The sequence below is a fragment of the Ciconia boyciana genome, chromosome 8 (genome assembly GCF_034638445.1).
Source record: "Ciconia boyciana chromosome 8, ASM3463844v1, whole genome shotgun sequence".
Lineage (NCBI taxonomy): Eukaryota > Metazoa > Chordata > Aves > Ciconiiformes > Ciconiidae > Ciconia > Ciconia boyciana.
The window spans coordinates 36,972,674-36,992,104 of record NC_132941.1 but is presented as its reverse complement, the minus strand read 5'-3'; the positions used below and the strand labels follow the sequence as shown (position 1 = coordinate 36,992,104).

Genomic DNA, 19,431 nt, shown 5'->3' with positions numbered 1-19,431 from the left:
TTAGTTTCTAAATAGTGTTCAGTGTGGCCAAATGGTCAAATGTGGCCAAGTGAGGAAACTTCTTTTTTTACTGGGATACATTTTGTCCTAAACATCCCTTCATTCCTTTCCAAACCTGACATGAGCCTGGAAAAATTACAGCAGCTCTGCATGTTCTCTGTTTTATGCTGCTGTTAAACTATATTATTGTTTTGTTTCTGCTTGCTTGGAAATATTTTGTTCTGTGTCCAGACCTGTTTTCTCTGCTGGTCTTTTCAAGGGCACTAATGATGGGTGATTATTCCTTAAAATCAGGAGCTGCCTGTTTCCAGTTCCTAAAACCAATACAGGTTTGGCCTGGCAGTAAGATTATCAAGGTGGGGAATCATTTGGGGTTGCTGAATTTGACTGACAGAGATCACCTAGTTCTTTCACTCAGGTTACTAGGTAATAGCAATTTTCTGTCTCGACCAACCTCAGCTGCATGCAAAGAATTACTGCAGAGATTGAATTGAAAATTGGAATCTCCACTGAATCTTACTCCTAAAATATTTCACCTGTATTATGCACTGTTATTACGGTAGCAGAATTTTACATCATCTGCTTGCATATGTAAAACAACTCTTAGTACTGTCAGAACTGGAAATTAACAAATGTGTTTAATCAGTACATTTCCTGTAAAGTATACAATATGCTCAAAAATTCATCTCAGATTATCTGTTGATTTTAGTAAAAGGAAAACCCGTACTGTCTTAATTTCTAACAGATAGAAACAAATTAGAGTTTTGTTAATTATGGGATTGAGTTGTGATCCCTTTGAATAGCAGTTTTCTTGGTAATTAGTCATCCTGACTTTCATTCATTGATTCAGTCATCATTGATTTTGAAGGGATTCATTTCAGAGAATACCATGATGAAAGCCAAACACAGGCTTTCAGCCTAGAGCAGTTGTATTGTCTTACAAAAATGCCAAAATAGGATAAACTTACTTTAAAATTTAAAATAATTTGTGTGTGCATTTTAATGAATTTTTAACACCATGAAAACCACGGTAAAATCAATTTTTTTTTATTTATTAAGCCTTTTACTCTTTATGCTCCCAATATAATTGATGCAGTTTAAATTGAAAGAAAGAGTAAATTAAAGTTATTCTGTAAGTAAGGCTATTGAATTTCAAAGAGCAAGTATTGATAAACTAAAGCAACTAAGAATGTAAAGGCAGAGGAAGCCTGAAAGAGAGAAAGTATAAGGTATCTGATATTTTCCCAAGGAAATAACATAGTTTTCTGGAGAAATTTACTAAAAGGAATGGGGTGTAAAGGAAGAAACAAACTATATCACAGAGGGCAAGAAGTCGTGCTTGAAGTGAACATTTCCAGGAATCATTGAGAGTTAAGAATTACTGGTAATATTGAAAGCAATCAATTGCTCTTGCTGTATAAAGAAGAGGAGTACTATACAGGAAGAAGTAAAGCTGATGGTGGGACAGAGATAATATATGAAGCAGTTAGGGCAATCCTGAATGAATATTTTTCAGTTAGGATGATTATTTAAGGACGAAGGTAGAATGGAAATAGAATCAAATGTATGAAAATAGACGTTACTACAGTCAAAGTGGAAGTAAAATGCGGAAATCAAAGCCCTCAAGTCAAGACGGTCTGGTTAATCTTGATCAAAGAAGTCTGGAAGAGGAACTGGCTCATGAAATTTCAACTCTGGTAGCAAAATCTATCAAAATGGGAGCTGCACCATGTGATGATGGAATATCAAATGTCAAATATTTAGGAAGAGGAAAAATTTATCGAAGGAACTGAAGACCTATTATGTTGAATTAGACTAGTCAAGGCTTTAGGACAAAGGTGAGGGAAGCAGATTCTTTGGGTAGATGTAAAAAAGGCTAAAAACTATCATGAGGTTTACCAGCAGCAGTTCCTGTAACACTACAGTGCTGACTTTCTTTGTATTTGGTGTAGGTGAGCTAGATCTCTACACAGCCTCAGTCAACATTTGATTTGTTGTCACATGTGTCTAATGCCTTTAATGGGCGAAAGTAGAGAGGCAGAAAAACTATAATGCAGATATACAGAGGTGGTTAGAAGGGAGATGCTAAGGAGTTACATTGAGAAGGTAAGTGCTGGGCTGAAGACATTCACCAGTGGAGCACTAATGGAGCTCTCAAAGAATTAGTCAACGTTGGGGACAAATTTTGTTTAATGCTTTTGTGCATGACTTTGGCGCAAAAAAGTTGGAATATACTGAAAAAATTAGTTTAAAGATAGACTCAGTACAGATAAAGATCTAGACATAAAGAATGAATTGAATAACTTTGAAGAGTGGCATCAGAGAGGTGGATTGAAGCTCAGCAGTACTAAATACAAAGTCAGGCATTTGGGAACTAATAACAAAATTTAAGAAACAAATGAGGAAGAAAAGGTTCAGTATATACTACTTGGTCAAAGGATAACCAAGTCACAAAGTGATGCAGCTGTGCAAAAGATAAATGGGATGAGAGGAAGTATTAAGGCATTTCCATCAGAAAGTCAGAAACATTAAAACCACTTCATGAGACACTTGTCACTTATTTGAATATAGCATGAGAATACACCACTATTATCTCACCTGGTTAAAATGGCCTCCTGATTACTATGGACTCAAATTGCATTCATGAGCTTATGAGGAATGAATAATCTGTGTTCCATAGAAAGTGTTAGAGAGTCTGTCTTGTTTCAGTCTTCAGTTCAGAAGACTGAAAAGAGTATATGACTGCTGCTTATAAATACATCAGAGAAAGCATAACAAGAAGTAAAAGACCTATTTAAAATGGAGGAGTATGGTGGCACATATGACAAATAGAGGTATACTTATCATAAATAATTTTAAACTGAAAAGAAGCCTCCAAGTTTTCAATATAGAACAACTTTCTGGAGTAGTAGCCTGGTTATCATTGTAGTTTTGGGATGGAGGTTGATCAGTGCACTACAGGGAGTATATGATGAAGTTACAGCAGATGATCAAACTCTGTGCCACTGAGGTACCTTCGAATGCTCTGTTCCCTTTTCCTATTGTATGTATCTATCTGGTGGAACCGGGATGCTGACCAGATAATATAGGTAGTGTTGAAGGATTTATGTAGAGTTGCAAAGTCCCCGATCAGCCCCGGCACGTGCTATTCCTGAATATGTGAATATATAATGGAGGCAACAATGCTCCCATTTCAGAAATCAAGAGTGGTTTTGTAGGTATAGGCTGGCTGCTGGAAAGCTTCTCCTGCATATGTGAAGGGAGAAGAGAGTTTTGCAAACAGCAGGCTACAGTCCCACTCCATCACCTGGGCTGAGAACCTGCCCAGCTCTAACGGTTCATAAACACAAGCTAGGAAACACAGGTCATCGTGCCATTGTAGATTGTTTTCCTAGGCAGTAATCATGTATTGAGACAGTACATGATTACTTTGCAAAGACACAGGAAAAGAGGGATGTTTAAATGCTGGGAATACAGGACACTATAGAGAAAAAATGGATAACACTATTAAGTTCAGTTCTCTTATGCCGCGGCTTTTTTGGCATAATAATCTCCTTACAATCTTAGTATTATTTTAATCACATACAGCTTTGTTGAAGTCCCAAACATTATGTTAACTTTCTCCCTTTGGGGAGCCATCTATAACACAGGCTCCCACAGAGATACGCTCATTGTGTGTCATCTCGTTCTTGTAAACAGTCTGACAAAAGGGCTTCGCGATACATCATTATTCTTGTTGCATGGTATTTGTGGAGAGATGCTTATGTTCTCAGGTATAACAGATTCTTTTTATTGAAACTGAAAATTGGTTGAAAGTCTGAATAGTTGATCTGTACAAATGTTAGCAGTAGATTGTCTAACTTAGCCTAAAAGTGGCTCCTAGGGAACATCACAAGACACTGTCTGGCAGCTAGCTCTGTCATTGGGGTATCTATTTGGGGTATCTATCTGTCTTGCAAGGACAAAAACCATGTCTTCAACACTAATATTTGCATCTCGTGATCAGTAGATAATATAGCATGTAATATAATATGCCTCTCTGTATAGTTTTTGCAGGTACAGAGCCAGAGTATTTACAATCAGTTTTAGAACTTTCCTTCCTCCCTCAACTTTGCATCTTCCTTTTCATTAATTACAATCATGAAAAAAAGGGGAAAGAATAAGTAAAATAGACATACACACAACCATGGTTATAAGTACTATTTCTGTAGGTCCATTGTGCTTATTAAACAAGAAGGGAGGGATTGGGATCCCATCTAAAGTTTTAACACTTTAATTGTCATCCTCTTGTTAATGCTTTTCATGTTCCTGTTGACAAAGTTATTTCTGAATGTGTTCATAATGTGATGTATAATCAATTTTGTTTAGTAAGTAACTAAAAAGTAGTACAGAGGGATTCCCAGAGTTACTGTAAATTCACTGCAAGTCTTCTCTTCATGAACACAGTTAACTGCACTTGGGAGTTATGAATACTCCACCTCCTGAGACAGACTTTGTTTTTACTTGCTTGCTCAACCTAAAGAAAATTTTCACACAAAATAATTTGCAACAATGAATCCCAAGTTCCTAATTAACTTTAGAGATGGTTGAACTACTTCTTTCAAGCCATTAATTCATAAGAACTATATTTCTCCCTAGTTTATGCATTACTTGTGAAGCAGTTCAGACATATTCTGATTTTTGTTATTCCGGGGTAATTGCTTAATAGATTTTAAAGACATATCTGCTACAGCTTTCCTTGTTGGTCTGTTTTACTGAACAGCTCAGTTACGTGGGCTGGTTTCTTTTACCCAGTTAGACTGGAGTACAAGGAGGAAGAAACCATAATGGTGGCTAAAGGAGGATAAATTCCCTGAAGAAATCCAAAAGGCATTGTTTGCCTCAGAGAGAGGAACACTGCACGTGAGCAATAGAGCAGAAGTCTGAGAGGGACTGTATTAACATTTTTGGAGGAAGAGTATGCTGACGTTCATAGAAGTTTTGTGAAAAAGGAAAAACTTTGTTATGCTGGAGTTACTTTTTCATAGAACTTTTAACAAGAATTGTTACTATCTTGTCTTTGGTGCTTCAAGAAATGAGTGTTATCCTGCAGCTTGCAGCTTGCAGCTGCACTGTCTGTAAATATTTCCTGGTCCTTCTTTGTGAATTTGTCTTGTCCATGACCACAAATGATTTTTGTTCATTTTTGCCTCCATTTTTTCTGTCAGAAATGTTGAAAGCATAAGAACCTCACATTAGCAACAAATCGGTTGCTTAAACTCTGTCGGTGCTGGAGCTGCTGTGATTGCAAGAAGATGTTGGCGTGTGCCAGAGCCCTTCAGTCTAACCAGCCCATGCACCTTTACCAACCTATATCATCTGGTGTTAGATATAGCAACGAGAGTTTCAGTGCAAGTTGAAGGAAGCACAGATAGGGCATTTATATGCATCTTTGCTGCAGTTTATACCAATTATCTCAGGTATACCCGTATGTGTTGCAATTGCATCTATTACAAATGCAGAGCTTTTGTGAATTTGCATGTGCATGTTATCAGATGGGAGGCCACTGCTCTCATCCAACAAGGAAGATGCGCAAGGGCATCAATTAAACAATGCCTTTCTAGTTTCAAATCTTTGCAATCAGTCTAAAGTCTGTTAAGTTAATCAGTTTGTTGACTTTTCTAGTACATTGATGAATATACTGCAATCAATAAAAATCCCTGAAATTCATTATCCATCACGAATTATTCATTCAGCTGCATCTTTTAAGATCCCCTGCTGTAATAATCTCAGACTCTCCTGAGCAGAAATTGTCAATTGTTTTGTGATGTGGTAGTGTTGTTTTACAGAATGTGAACTGTAACTCACAACTTGAACTCAGCCTTCAGAATTGAAAGGGCAGTACTTCAGTTTTTTAAAAAAGTTTTTTCACAGCCTCCTTAATAGCTCAGGAAAAATCTATTTAAGGAAGCATCGAAAATCCTTGAGGGAGTGCTATTGCTATGGGTTATTGATCTTTTCAATTAAAAAGCACCAGGAAAGTAAAAGTGTGGAAGAGAACAGAGCGGAGACCGTGATGGCACACTGCTAGCCTGAGCAGTGATAGAGACTGTTGAATTTCTTTCTTATGTTTTGACTTTGGGGTCAAAAGTTTGGTTTTAATGGAAATGTATGCTCCAAGAGAATTTGTCCAACATTCTTGGTCTAAGCAAGAATTGCTTTGGGAGTAGATGTGGCCCTCACTATAAATAAAGTTCCCACTAGGTATAAAATGCAGATTGCTTTTAAGTCATATTATAATAGGAAAAGGGAACCAAACTTATCAAAAGTCTTTTGCATAGCTGAATTGTATCAGAAGTTGAAACTATTCACATAACCAAAAATAATGATTCTTAAAATGCATCTGCAAAACCTATATTAAAACATCATTAAGGATGTGACCGAATATTAGGTAATACATGTATTAGGTAATATATATGCATTTCTGAGACCCAGGAGATGTCAAGAGAAATGGGAGTAGCTGGAAAATGAATAGCCAGCCACACCGTGCAGTCCTGTGACCTGTTAACAGTAGAAATAGGTTATGTCTTGCCTTAATTCTGTGTTCCCTTATTTTTGCATTAGCAACAGCTGAATTTATGGTTAATATACCAAAGCTATGGATTCTAGATACCTTTTAATTCCTGCACAAAATGGAAAAAATCCATTCTCCTTCTGAAAAAGTACAGAAATGTTGTTTACAAAAGCAATTTTCTAAAATAAGTAGAAAACTATTACTTGTTTTTATCATGTTCAAGTTTGTATTATATCTCATAAAGAAACAACACAGTATTTGCCTACGTCTAAAGAAGAAAACAATGTACATAAAACAAGAATAAAACAATATGGAAAAGAAATCTTGTTCAACATGGAGAAAACTTGTGTCATAGATGATTTCTTCAAGCTGCAGTTGATAAGCTTCACTTACATTCTTCACTTATATTTTTTCCCAATTTAACATTGTATCAGGAAGCAGGACCCCGTAGGCTGATAGATGATACAATGGGCTCTAAATCTAAGATCTGATTTTGAGCTCAGCTGCAGGTATGATGGAGCTGTGCTGTTTATTTATACTCTCTGAGGAGTCAACTCTATATAGCAGGATTATGGTATGCAGCATGGAAAAAAAGAAGCACCCTTCATCAAGTACAAGAAAATGTTTAATATACGGGGCAATTATTTTCATTCCTAGAAGGGAGGTGGTGTATTAAATACGACATAAACAGCAGCTAACTGTGGATTATAGTACTATATTTCCATAGATAATTTCTACTGACGTTGTAGAATGCCACAGCAAAGTTTATAAAAACAGTAATCCATGCGTTATTAATCCTGAATCTTTACTTTGCAGAAGTTTATGCTTTTGCTGTGATAATTTCTACTGTACTCTTCGTGTTGTTCCTAGAAGTCTTTCTTCATGCTGCAGCCCAGGACAAAAAAGTGGGATGCTACATAGAAATGCCTTTCGGAGGACTCCTCCCTTGCCTCGGGGTAGGTTCAATGGAATTACAGGACCAGCATATCAACAGCTAGAAGAGTCAAGGATCACAGACCAGGACACAATACCTTGTCACGGGTAAGTAATAACATAACTGAAGTGAGCCAATTTGTGAGTGGCTGCTGTTACGTGGTTAATATGCTTTGCCATTACAGTCCTTCCAACTTTGTTGTAGTGTACTGTGGATCCAGGGTTTATAGTACTGAAAGCAGAAGAATGTTTTCAGCGTACTGGCTCTTTGAAGGTAATACGTTTTTATTTGGCTGGCTGCTCTTTTTAAGCCTCTCAAAGGCTGTAGGAGTGATCAGAACAAACCGTAAGTGATTGTCAACATTACTCTTTATAATTGATCCTTTTTCTAGTGGTGCCATCATGTGCAGTTCTAGTAACTTTTGCATAGCATTTTTTTCTTCCATCAGCACTGGGTAAATAAGAGAAAATAATTCAGAAGTTCAGCTTTCATGTTTTTTTAAATAAATCTATGTACATTGCAAAGTGTGTTTGCTGTAGACTGAAGACCGATCACTTCACACAGGTTTGTCTTTGAAAATGCACAAAGAATCCAATATTTTTCCTTTTTTAATTCAGCTTATTAGAATATTGAGTGTGAGCTCCAGCTGTACATAAGGTCTGAATTTCAGAAGTGCTCCTGAGCACCTACAGCTGCCTTTGAAGTCTTTTGCAATTGCTGAGATATTTTGCATAATATTTATATATCCCTATAGATTTCCAAACACTCTCCAGAATCACTACAAACACATTATGTGTAAAACTAGGAGCAATATCTGGAATAGAATAAAACAACACCAGTTTCATTTGGACACGTGGAAGTCACAACTAAGTGCAGCGAAGTGAACAGTTACGCTACAAGAAGGCAGCTGTACGTTTTGGTATCAGAACTGGCTGTATGAAGTGCAGAACCGAGGTCACCTACGTGTTTAATTTTCCTCAGGGAAGAAAGGAGCTATTACCACTATCCACTCGGACCTCCTGGGAAGTGACAGCCACAAGTGCTGACTGAGAATAAGCATCGTTAGGCGTGTGTGTCGTTGCACGTGCGGCCACGCGCGCAGGCACACGTTCCCCCTGCGCCTCCCTCGCTGCATTTTCCGACCTGCAGCAGGATCACCCAGTCTGGGGTATTCTGTGAGAGGGGGACTCGGCTCGCTAAATGTTTTGTAGCTGAATCTACCTAATAAAGTTGGCCACAACAATTAGGAAAGACAGACCAAGAACAGGGCTTACCTAGGAAGGGAGAAAGCAAAGCGGCAAAAGGTTTGGGTGCCTGGTGACTTCTTTTAAAAAGTACATATTTGTCTCGTACTTCTTTGATTGTTACTGTTTGCTTCTTCTAAGGAAAAACTTGTTTATTACTTCTTTCAGTAAATGTATTATTGTTCATTTGTATGATAACGTGTGTATAATTCCTTATGAAAATTGTGACTCCAAATGCAACCCTTCCTGAAAGGGGCAGGCTAAGAGCCTTCCGTCTGGCCACGCAGGCTCTGGAGAGTGCTGCAGCCTCTTCCTAGGTTGAGAAGTGAGGTAGAAAGCAGCAAAGCTGTCTTGTTGGGTAGTTGTATTTACTCTTCTCTAGGAAATCAGTGTGTGATATTACAAGCATCATCTTGTACTGGCCTATAGTTTAAATTTACAGTTCTCCAAAAGGTTGATATTTGGATCAGACTGTAACCCCTTCTGGCCTCAGTCCACTACAGCACTTCATCCGTATTTTGTGCGCTAGGGATGTCTGTAGAATTAGACCTTCCTAATAGTGCCTCTAACGATGGGACCGTTCTCTGAAGGAGTCCTCTGAGTGCATCAACAGGTGGTGTTGTGACAGGGAGTCACAGCAGTCTGGGTATATCACAAAGACGATACCAAAAGTCTTCAACTAGTACCCATGGAAATGAATTTTTACAATGTCAATGTTAGGCATGAAAACAAAAGCAATTATTTGAACTTGTTTTATTACAATGTTTTACTGGTGATGCTTTTTATGAAAATGAAGTCTTTTAAGTGTAACAAAACTTTTTGCAAGTTATTTTGTGTTGCAGCAATGAAGTCACCTCTTCAACCAAAATATAAGTACACATCTTATCTCTGAACAAAAATAAAAAATAATTCACTAATTCTACTTTATGTGGAATTCTTCTAACTCAGGAAGAGGTTTCCCCCAAATCAGATGGCTTTTTACCATCTAAATATCTGCTAGTTTCTTAGCATTGGTATTCTTATTAGATTTCCAGCCCAAATGTAAAGTTCCCTTGTTCCCTGCAGAAGTTACACTCCTTCCTTCCTTCTCCCTTTTCACCTCCATCTTTCCCTACAGGGATGCACAAATCAAAGTGGTTTATCTCCCTAATTCTGTGAGCCTTCTGAAGTTCACCAATCAGCACCTCTGGCTGAAGTTTAGTCAGATTTTGTATGTTTATATTTGACAGAAAAGAGGCTAATTTACCTGATTAGTTTTTGTCTAGCCCTGTAAAAGTGCTCCTCTTCCCATCCCACATTGAGAAGAAAGTTTTTGCTGCCTTCAAGAAACAGCAGATCTCATTATTTGCAACAGGATCTAATATTTGCAGAGTTTGAGTCAAATACAGCTAATATCAGTTATTAAATCAGTATGCTACTTGAAGGAGTAGAAAAACCTGCTTGAAATGAGGGGCTTAAAGAAAACAAACCATCTCCATGCCAGCCGCATCTCAGAGACTGATTCGAGTCCCTGAGGATGTCACGAGTTTACGTGCAGTTAAGTGGACAGCAGTTTGATCGCATGCTTTCAGTGACAGCTGTTTGCGTTACACGGTATGAAGTGTTAGAAGTAGTGCCTTATAGCCTGTGAATGTGTATATATACAGATAGAAAAGGGTTTATGTATACAAGACCCAATGTGCTGTATCTACAGGTAGAAAACGGGGTGTGCATATATAGGTATATGTGTTTACAAGGCTGAACCAAAGCCTGGTAATGCCACTAGAATGACTCCCATTCACCTTAATGAACCTTGTCATCAGGCTTATATACTGACCACCTATAGCAGCAGCTATTGGTACTATGCTAAATAAAAACAATTTCGTATTTTAAGTTCCAATCCCTTCTGTCTCTCTTTAATATCTATTTTAAGGGGGCAGTAAAATTATTATGCTTCTTTCAGTTTTATTCTTTAATTTAAACTCTTAAACACTGTATGAGTATAACATAATGACTGTTGCATATTTATAAATGTTTGAGTTTCTTTTTTTGCTTGGTTTTAGGAAGAGGGTGGAGAGAGAGCTGCACTTTGAAATATATGCACATGAATGAATCTATTCAGACAAAATCATTTTTCAGATTAAAAAACAGATATCTTTCTTAGGAGGAACTATAGTTACTAGGAAAGGTAATTATAGGAAGTGTAATTAAGATTCTGCAATTGTAGATCTAAGTCTCAGTCTATTGAAAACAGCAGCAGTCTGGTGTCACAAGTAGAAGCACGGATCAGTTTGTAATTAACCAAAAGCTGGGTCTCACACGGTTTAGATGTAATATCCCTACTAGTTTAATACCTTGCTTATTGCACACAGCATATGTGCTTTAATTCATCCTCAGTCCTCCTTTGAAAGCCCTGTGAGCACAGAGCAGAAACATGTAATTCTGGCATAAAATTGGTGTGTCTATCTGTACTTCAAAATATATTATAGAAATATGCCAGGCATTGCATTACATGTTATTGTTGCTGCCAATTAGTTTTCAAAATACCAAGAATAATTGAATATGTATTATGGAATTGGCAAATGTTACTGTTTTCTCACCAAACCCATTTTAATTCAGTCTTTTCTTGTTTTTGCTTATATATCATCCATATAATACATCCTTTGCATGTGAAATTCATTAAAAACATTCACTCCCTTTGTTTTCAGGGTGCAGCCCAGAATATATTTAGGGCCTGAATTACCAAAAAAGGGAATAATGCAACTGATGCGATCTCTCCAGCTATAGTCGTTTGAACAATTATATAATAAGCAAAGGAAACAAGAATGGGCACAACCCAAAGGTCTGCACTGTTTTGTTTTCATTTATTTTTTTTAATTGTCCTCCCTCGGGAATAATATCCCTGATCAGTACTTCATTCATACAGATTCTTGAAAACTGTTCTAAAAAGGCCCTCCGTAAGTGGCCACAAGTGTGTCTAAGCATAGTGCAAATGTAATTAACCAAAAGCTGAGTCTCAGCTGGCTCAGACATAAAACATAAATGCAGCTGTACAGCATGTACAAGAAGTTCTATCACGTATCCAAAAAAGCTGCTTGCTATATTATTCCCCTGGGCCCCACTTCCCAAAGCAGGTATCTCTTTCCATCAGGTAGCAGCAAAGATCACAACACCTCCTCCTTATTGCAGAGCTCCCAGCTGCGTTCTCTGGTCTTTTGGGGATGCCTGGAGAGTTTTCGTACGGGGGCTGCACAGAACTGCGTGTGTTCTCATGTACAGGTTAATGTGTCAAGCAGTTGTACAAACACCGTGCCACCATAGACAAGTTAATTACAAGTCAGCAGTGCTCTGCTGGAAATGAGCCTAAAGATGTCTCCTCCTCTCTCTCCTGTCTGACAGCTCGCCAGGAGGATGGGGCCAAAGGAAGCCTTTCCAGTTAATTAGTGTTGTACGCTAATATTGGACTATGGCTGTTTCATGCATTTTACTTTCTTTTCCATAGTTCTCCTTCTGCTAATGCCAAAAGCAGCAAGGCACGTATGAGTAGAAGGCTATCCCTAGTGAAGTCCAGCAGGCTTTCAGAAAAATAGCCTTCAAGTCAGAGGTCAAAGCACCTGCTTCCACACCAGATCTAAATGTTGCTTTCCTCATCCATGGATAAAACATATTAGACTTCACCATTAGCTTGCCTTATTAAATGATGAGATGATCACAAAGCTGATTATAAATAAAATATGTTCCGGTACTGAAGTGATGTCTATGGTCCTTGGCAATCATGACTAGTAGATATAGGAACTCTTAGAGCACCAGATTTCTAGTAAGACTACTTCTCAGATGGGAAACATCTTTTTTTTTTTCATTGTTTCCTTTATTTTATATTTAGTATACTTTCCATTTCTGTTTTTTAAGTATTTCCTGTATGTGAAAACACTTTCTGATCAGAATAATGAATTTGGCTTTGAAAAAAAATGGAAACATTGATAAAAATTCACCGAAGTTGCCTCACAATAAGTAAAATCATCCTATGATACGTATTAATGGAGGATAAAGGATTTTTTTGGAAACACTCAAGCCCAATGTATTAGCTCTATTTCCAGATGAGATCTAAGAAAAAAAATCAGGCCAATCTTTTTAAAATAGACATTTGACATTGAGAGTTCTAATGTTGAAGAAAGCATCAATCCATTTCCCCAGTTAGGAACATAGGAATGGAATTTCAAATTTAATTTCAAACAAAATTAATTGTAATACGGTATAACTCCTGAAAGCTTTTTAAAAGGAATTGTCGTTATCCTCACATACTGGTGGGCAAAACGAGGCCGAGAGAAAAGCAGTGGTTTGCCACCGGCAGATCTGAGAATCAAAACCAGGTCTCCAGAGTCTGTTGTTTTCCCCAGGGCCACGCTATTACCAAGTGCTCCTAGTGTGAGAGAAAAATGACATGTATCTTTTCAGCATAGTTCACTGAATTTCAGACAGGGTTCCTGCTGCCGGTTGCATCTGACCACTTGATGTACAACAAAAACTTCTTTTTACTCTTTCCAGGTATTCATCCAGTGGTTTAAAAACTCCTCAGAATACTTCAATAAATATGCAACTGCCTTCAAGAGAGACAACCCCTTATTTTAATAACGTGGATCAGAAGGACTTGGTCGGCTATTCATCTTCAAGGGCCAACTCCGTTCCCATCATCCCGTCTGTGGGCTTGGACGAAGCCTGCATGCAAATGCAAAATGTTTCTGAAGTAACAGGCATCAAATGGTGCAAAAACTCCTATTCAGCTGAACTTGTCAATGTGAGTTCCCCGGTCAGTAATTGTCTTATAGCAGAACAACACGAAGTGAAAATATTGCTAGAAACTGTGCAGGAGCAGATTCGGATTCTGACGGACGCGAGGAGGTCGGAGGACTATGAACTGGCGAGCGTAGAAGCAGAGAGCAGCGCGAGCGAAAACACGGCCTTTCTGCCCATGAGCCCCATGGCCAAGTCAGAGCGAGAGGCACAATTTGTCTTAAAAAGCGAAACGCAAAGAGACTCAGTATTGACCAAGTGACTTTGTGTGGGGGTTGTGGGAGGGGAAACAAGAGATCTGTGCATTCGATGCTTTGCTAAACAGGAAGGGAGGAGATTAAATACAAATTATTTATATGCATTAATTTAAGAGCATCTACTTAGAAGAAACCAAATAGTCAATCGCCCTCATATCATAGTGTTTTTTAACAAAATATTTTTTTAAGGGAAAAGTTCCAGGAGGGATGAAGCGTACATCAGGTGCTTTCTAGGCAGGATTACACATACAGTTTCAGTTACAGAGCATTGTACCACGGTCCCGTTCAGCTGTCCGAAGGCTTAGGCTATGCATCCTTTTTTCAGTAAATGCCAAGACCATTCTTAGATTCATTTCTGGTTTCAGGGCAGCACTGCAGTGAGCTGCTGGCCAGGGATTCAGATCCTGGAGAGCAAGTCCCGTCACCCCAGCACAGACCCGGTCCCCTCTCCCCCTCTCCTCTTGGTTCCAGGTTCATACCATGGAAACAGGCACGCAGGCGTCTGCTTCTGAGGTCTGGCACCTACTGTGGAATGACAATAAATCCCTCAATTGAGCCAGATGCTTAACTCTCGACCTTACTTTAATGTGTCAGTCAGCCCAAGACAGTCAATGCAAACATTTAGGAGCTTTGGGTTTGGCCAAGTGTGGAGTGGGATTGGGGTCTGTAGAGATGCAGTGGTCAGGAGCCCGCGACTACTCCATCTTCTGAGCTTTGCCTATCAGAGCTGCCTTGGTGGACAGTGAGGAAGAACAAGAGAAAGTGCAAAAGTGTGTATTACAACAGGTTTGGTTTTGGTTTTTGGTTTGGGTTTTTTGAGCGGGAACATAAACTCCTTTGTTCATTACCGACCCCTTAACATTTCTATACTGTTATACTTTGAAGGCATTTGTAAGCTCTCAAGGAGCACTTCCGAGTGTATGTGTATTTTTTTAACTTATTTTTTATTATAAGTTGTTCAGAGAAGAGTCAGGGAGATCCACTATGATCAAAATCAAGCCAATAAGTGTCCACACTGCCCTAATTTGTTCCCGCTTTCAGTTCTCCAGTCACTTTAATTAATCGTGGCTTAGGCTTGTGAACTTTAAAGCTTCAACCCTGCAGATGGTTCAGTATGGGCAGACCCACAAGCATGCACAGATCTGATTCTAATGGGGCTATATAAGAGCAGATGGTTTCCACCATATCACTCCCTGCAGGGGATCAAGGCCTTAGAGAAGAAATGTCATTTCCTCGTTGCCGTATCTCAATCACATTATAAGCATTTTTTGCATTTGCTTTCTTTTGAGTCCCTCTTCCCCCCATAAATTGTAACACAATATGCCAATAATGCAATTAATTGGGTTCAGTGACACACACATTACGGTTTTTATTAGTATTAAAATATCTGCTTATTCGTGGGGAAAAAGAAAATGAACTATAATAAATAATTGCTAAATAGCCTTCCCTGGTTAATGTCAGAAGATTGATTAAGAAAAATTTACAGTATATACAGAATGTATTAAAATATTCCTTTGCAGCAAATTAATTGTTAAATTTATTAATGTGCCCCAGACTTTCCAGTTCACAAGTCCCAAGACTTCCCAAAATAGCACAATCGATCATGCAGTGCTGTTGTATGTTGAGTCAGAATAAAGCAATATTTTAACCTCTGTCAAGTAAATTTGGAAAAGAAATGCTGAAGGTGTATGTCATTTTTTTTTGTTAAGGCAGTAAAAAAAAATTACTATTCACAGTCTTCATTTAGCAAGTCTTATTTTGGGTTTCTTTTGTGGTTTTGGTTTTTTTTTAAGATAAAGTTGATGAAATTGTCTTGTTTACAGAACTTTCTATGGCTGTAATCTTTGCTGTGTGTTTTCAATAAAAATACAGTTGAGGGCAAACTATGCTTTATGCCCCAAGATGGAGCATGCCTCGTTCAGACTCCCTTCTTCAAAGACACAGAGCTTTTGTTGTAGCAGTAAGGTGCGATCACCATGAGGAGTGGTCTCACCCTGACGTATTTCTGCAGTGTGTCGTGGCTGGGCACAGTCTCACTGTGCATGAGCTGAGCTGACAGCGGTAGATATGGCCCCGAGCTCACACTAAATAAACCCTCTGAAAGACGAGGTGTATTAGGTGGGGCTCAGCTTTGCATCCCTACAGTCGTGTGACTTTTCTGTCAACACCGTTTACATCCCGCCAGCTCAGGACATGAGCAAAGTGAGCTTGCCTCTGCCCACAAGCCTCATGAACATATCTGTAATATAAAAAGGAGTCTACTATACAAAGCTCTGATTCAATAATTTGTGAAGTGTGATCACAATTAATTCATTGCTCACCATTAATTTCATCAAGAGATGGTCTCTCTGCAATAAAGTGCAGAATCCTGCCCAAATACATGTTTCAAAATTGAATCTTTTTGATCCAGATGTAAGGCCGCCTTGCCCCCAAATCCTACCAAACTGTGCAAATTCACCTTTGGCAATGTATTGGAAACACACGGCAAGATTCCTGTTGAAGAAAGAACCATATCATAAGCAATGCCTTTATGGAGAGAATGTGTTCACTCAGCGCCCCCGAAAGAGCCAGAAAGAGGGGAAGAGCAATGTATTAAGAGAATGAAATTTTTGACTGAATGACAGATGAAGATCTGAAATGGTGAGGATATATTCAGTTCATGTTAGAGATGCGATCTTGTACTCAGCAAAGGATGTGTGACTGTTATATGTTAACTGTTCTATTCAGTTTTCAGCATGTTTGAATAGAGAGACGTTAATATTAACCATATGACAGACTAGTGTATTATTTGTAAAGAGTATGGCTTCAGATCCTATTGAAACTGTCATTGTTTGCAGAGGAAAAGAAAAAGGGTTGAAAACATCAAACTAGGTAGCCTTAATGCCGTTTGTGTGTTTCTCTAATGCAACTATTTTCCTCTGTGGACCGTCCTATTTTACAGTGAAAGGGACGACATTTTCCCTGAGGTCTGGCAATTAATTATGTAGAGGACACAAAAGAAAGTTGTACTAAAACAGCCAAAATGGTAGGCCAACTTTTGCTTTACTTCTGACCCTAATGGTCCTATTGAACTCAGTGGATCGGAAGGGATGCAAGTCAGTGTGACATGCAGTTCATTCCTAAAATTACATCTGTTCCCAGCCTTAGAAACAGACTGTAATCCCCCTAAAAGAGGCTCTGAACTCAGTCATTTACGTGTAACATAATTAAAAATTATATCTGACCTATGAAGTTCAAGTGTAGTCTGGTGTGAAAATTCACACATGCAGCATTACACTCAAGTAAACTGGGAGAACAGCTAATTAAATAAATTGAACTTTCTCTGAACTGAACAGACAAAGCCTGTGTCTCTTCAGCATAATACTGTAGAGCAGGATTATGAGAGGTGTATATCCTGATCTTTTTTCTTTTTATTCTGTGTAGAATTTCTTCAAAACAATCCAAAATAACCCTAAAAAAACCCAGTCAGTAGAATGATCCCAGCATTTGAAATAGGAAGTGTAGGTGAGTATGGGCACCTTTCATAGCATTAACCACTGAAAAACTCTTCAGGACATCCATGACCCAAAGCTGAAACGTTCTTATTCTTGGAGGATTATGTTTAGATCAACACACACGTCCACAAAAAAGAGCTTTTCAGAATGCTTTTGGTATCTAGCCACGCGCTCAGCTGATGTAGTCAATGCAGTAATGATAGTTTATATTAATAGAGGATCATGTCCCAGATCTCTTCTACTCGATGTCCAATGTAGTGTCACAAAGCTTAGTAGCCTACCACATGATGGAAGGACTTCTACACTGATTTATGGAGCTACCTTCATTTCGCTTATGAAAATCATACTCATATCAGTGTGTGAACACCCTCACTAGAATAGGGTGCAAGGTTCGCTGGCCTTGGTTCGTTGGATTGGTTTGTCAGGTCTATCTTTTACAAGGGCTGAATATCACTGACCAGGCTCTAACAGCAATGAACTTGCCACCATGTGGCTAATTCCAATGTTATTCATCAAAATCCTACAGCTTTAGGTTTAAATTTTGAAAAAACAATGAGACAATGGCATGTGCTTATGAGCAGGCATGTGCTAGATGTGCCCCTGAATCCAAATGTTCAATCAGATAACACATGTCTACTTCTCATGTAAGTAGGGAGAAAATTTGGATTCTTCTTCCCAATTCATCCCTCACTTCCTTTAGTCTAATTTTGGACATTACTTGAGCATTTCTTACTCTTACAAGAAATTATGAAAATGAATACCAAAGAAGAACTCTTTCAGAGTCCTAGCTGCAGTAAATAAAATTTAAGCTTGAAGGAGCAGACATGGAATAAAAACTGGTTTTGAAAATGACATAAATATCAATTGCCTTTCAATAAAATGGAATTTCCCTATAAACTGCTTTTCACTTGGGAAAACAATGAGCTTATATGAAGTGATTTATTATCTTGGCCTGAATTTAAAATGCTCATCTTCAAGCAGATTGGAAAAAAAGCAAATACTTAGTATAGATTTTTCAGTTTTTGTTATTATTTTTTTAAATTTTATTTCAGTAGCCCGACAGGTCAATGATCCCATTATCTGTATTGTCTGACACATAGTCTAAAGGCCATCTCTGTCCCTTTTTGTGGTCCAGATGCTGGACTGGTAGGTTTCCTCAAAGAGAACAAGATTTTATCTAAATTATATTTTAAAATTATTCATAGAATAATATATTCTTTATCTTGCTGAAAATATAAGGTGATGCAAACTTTTTTTTTTTGTACTGCATTATTACTGTAAGTTCATAGTGAGATTATGCTCCCTTTGTTTTGATGTCTACTCACATGAAAATAACTCACATGAAAAACACCCAGTTTTCAGGTTTTAGACTTGGCTCTTCCAAATCACCATTCTCAAACAGGAATTTTGTATTTTAAATAGCAAAGTTCATATATGAGATATAAATGAAAGCTACAACAGCAGTAAACTTATTAATAAGGTGGTTTTTTTCATTTTTATTACATAGCAATTAGTGGATTGGGCCATAGAAATTGGTAGTTTCTTGCAAGAAATACTGTCACAGAATATATTAATGGCAGTGGAAAGCCATCGCTGTAGCCCAAAACTGGGGAAATCCGCAGTGGAGGAGGACACAGTCATCCACAGTGTATGCTGTGGAGGGTAAAAGTGCTTTCATCTTAATAGTAATAAACCAATCCATTCATCTGTTGAAACTGCCAAAAACTTAAACTACCTGAATTTATTAATGACCATGTTGGTAGTATTTGAGAAAAGAAAAAGGGGCAGAAATTTCCAAATTCATAATGCTTGTACTGTCTCTTGGAACAAAGGTAATTATGTTTTGATTCTTTATTATTAGAGGATGGTTTTCAATGTCTGCTGTAGGGACAGAGCAATCACATGACACTGACAGCCTGCACTGACCCTTACTTTCTTGAAAAGTCTCCCTTTGGTCAACAGTCCTGTAAACAAGGAGTGATTTCCTAGTACCCCACATGGCTATTCTTGTGAAACTTCCCAGATAAATAATAAAGTAAAAATACAGCAAGACAACCCATAATTTATTTTTTTTTTGCTATGAGGAACTATAATATTTTATAGCTATAATGGAGAGGGGTTTATTGATAACTGAAGACCGTAAATAAAGCATAGGGTATAATGTATGTAAGTGGCATGG

General features: G+C 38.1%; 1 protein-coding gene across 8 annotated transcripts in view; it reads left to right on the top strand.

Annotated features, from left to right (window-relative positions):
- NRG3 (neuregulin 3) overlaps positions 1-16,641 on the top strand; it is a 426,542-nt gene extending 409,901 nt beyond the window's left edge. For 5 of the 8 annotated variants that reach the window (XM_072870984.1, XM_072870982.1, XM_072870987.1 and 2 more), the window contains 2 exons: positions 7,424-7,594; positions 13,256-16,641. In XM_072870984.1, the coding sequence (XP_072727085.1) occupies positions 7,424-7,594; positions 13,256-13,763 (679 nt within the window). In that variant the 3' untranslated portion in view covers positions 13,764-16,641. Of the gene's footprint in view, positions 1-7,423; positions 7,595-7,671; positions 7,761-8,241; positions 8,806-11,418; positions 11,553-13,255 lie in introns of those variants that run through there. The other 3 variants (XR_012043908.1, XM_072870988.1, XM_072870989.1) reach the window with 3 other exon arrangements.
- Positions 16,642-19,431: the final 2,790 nt, after the last annotated feature.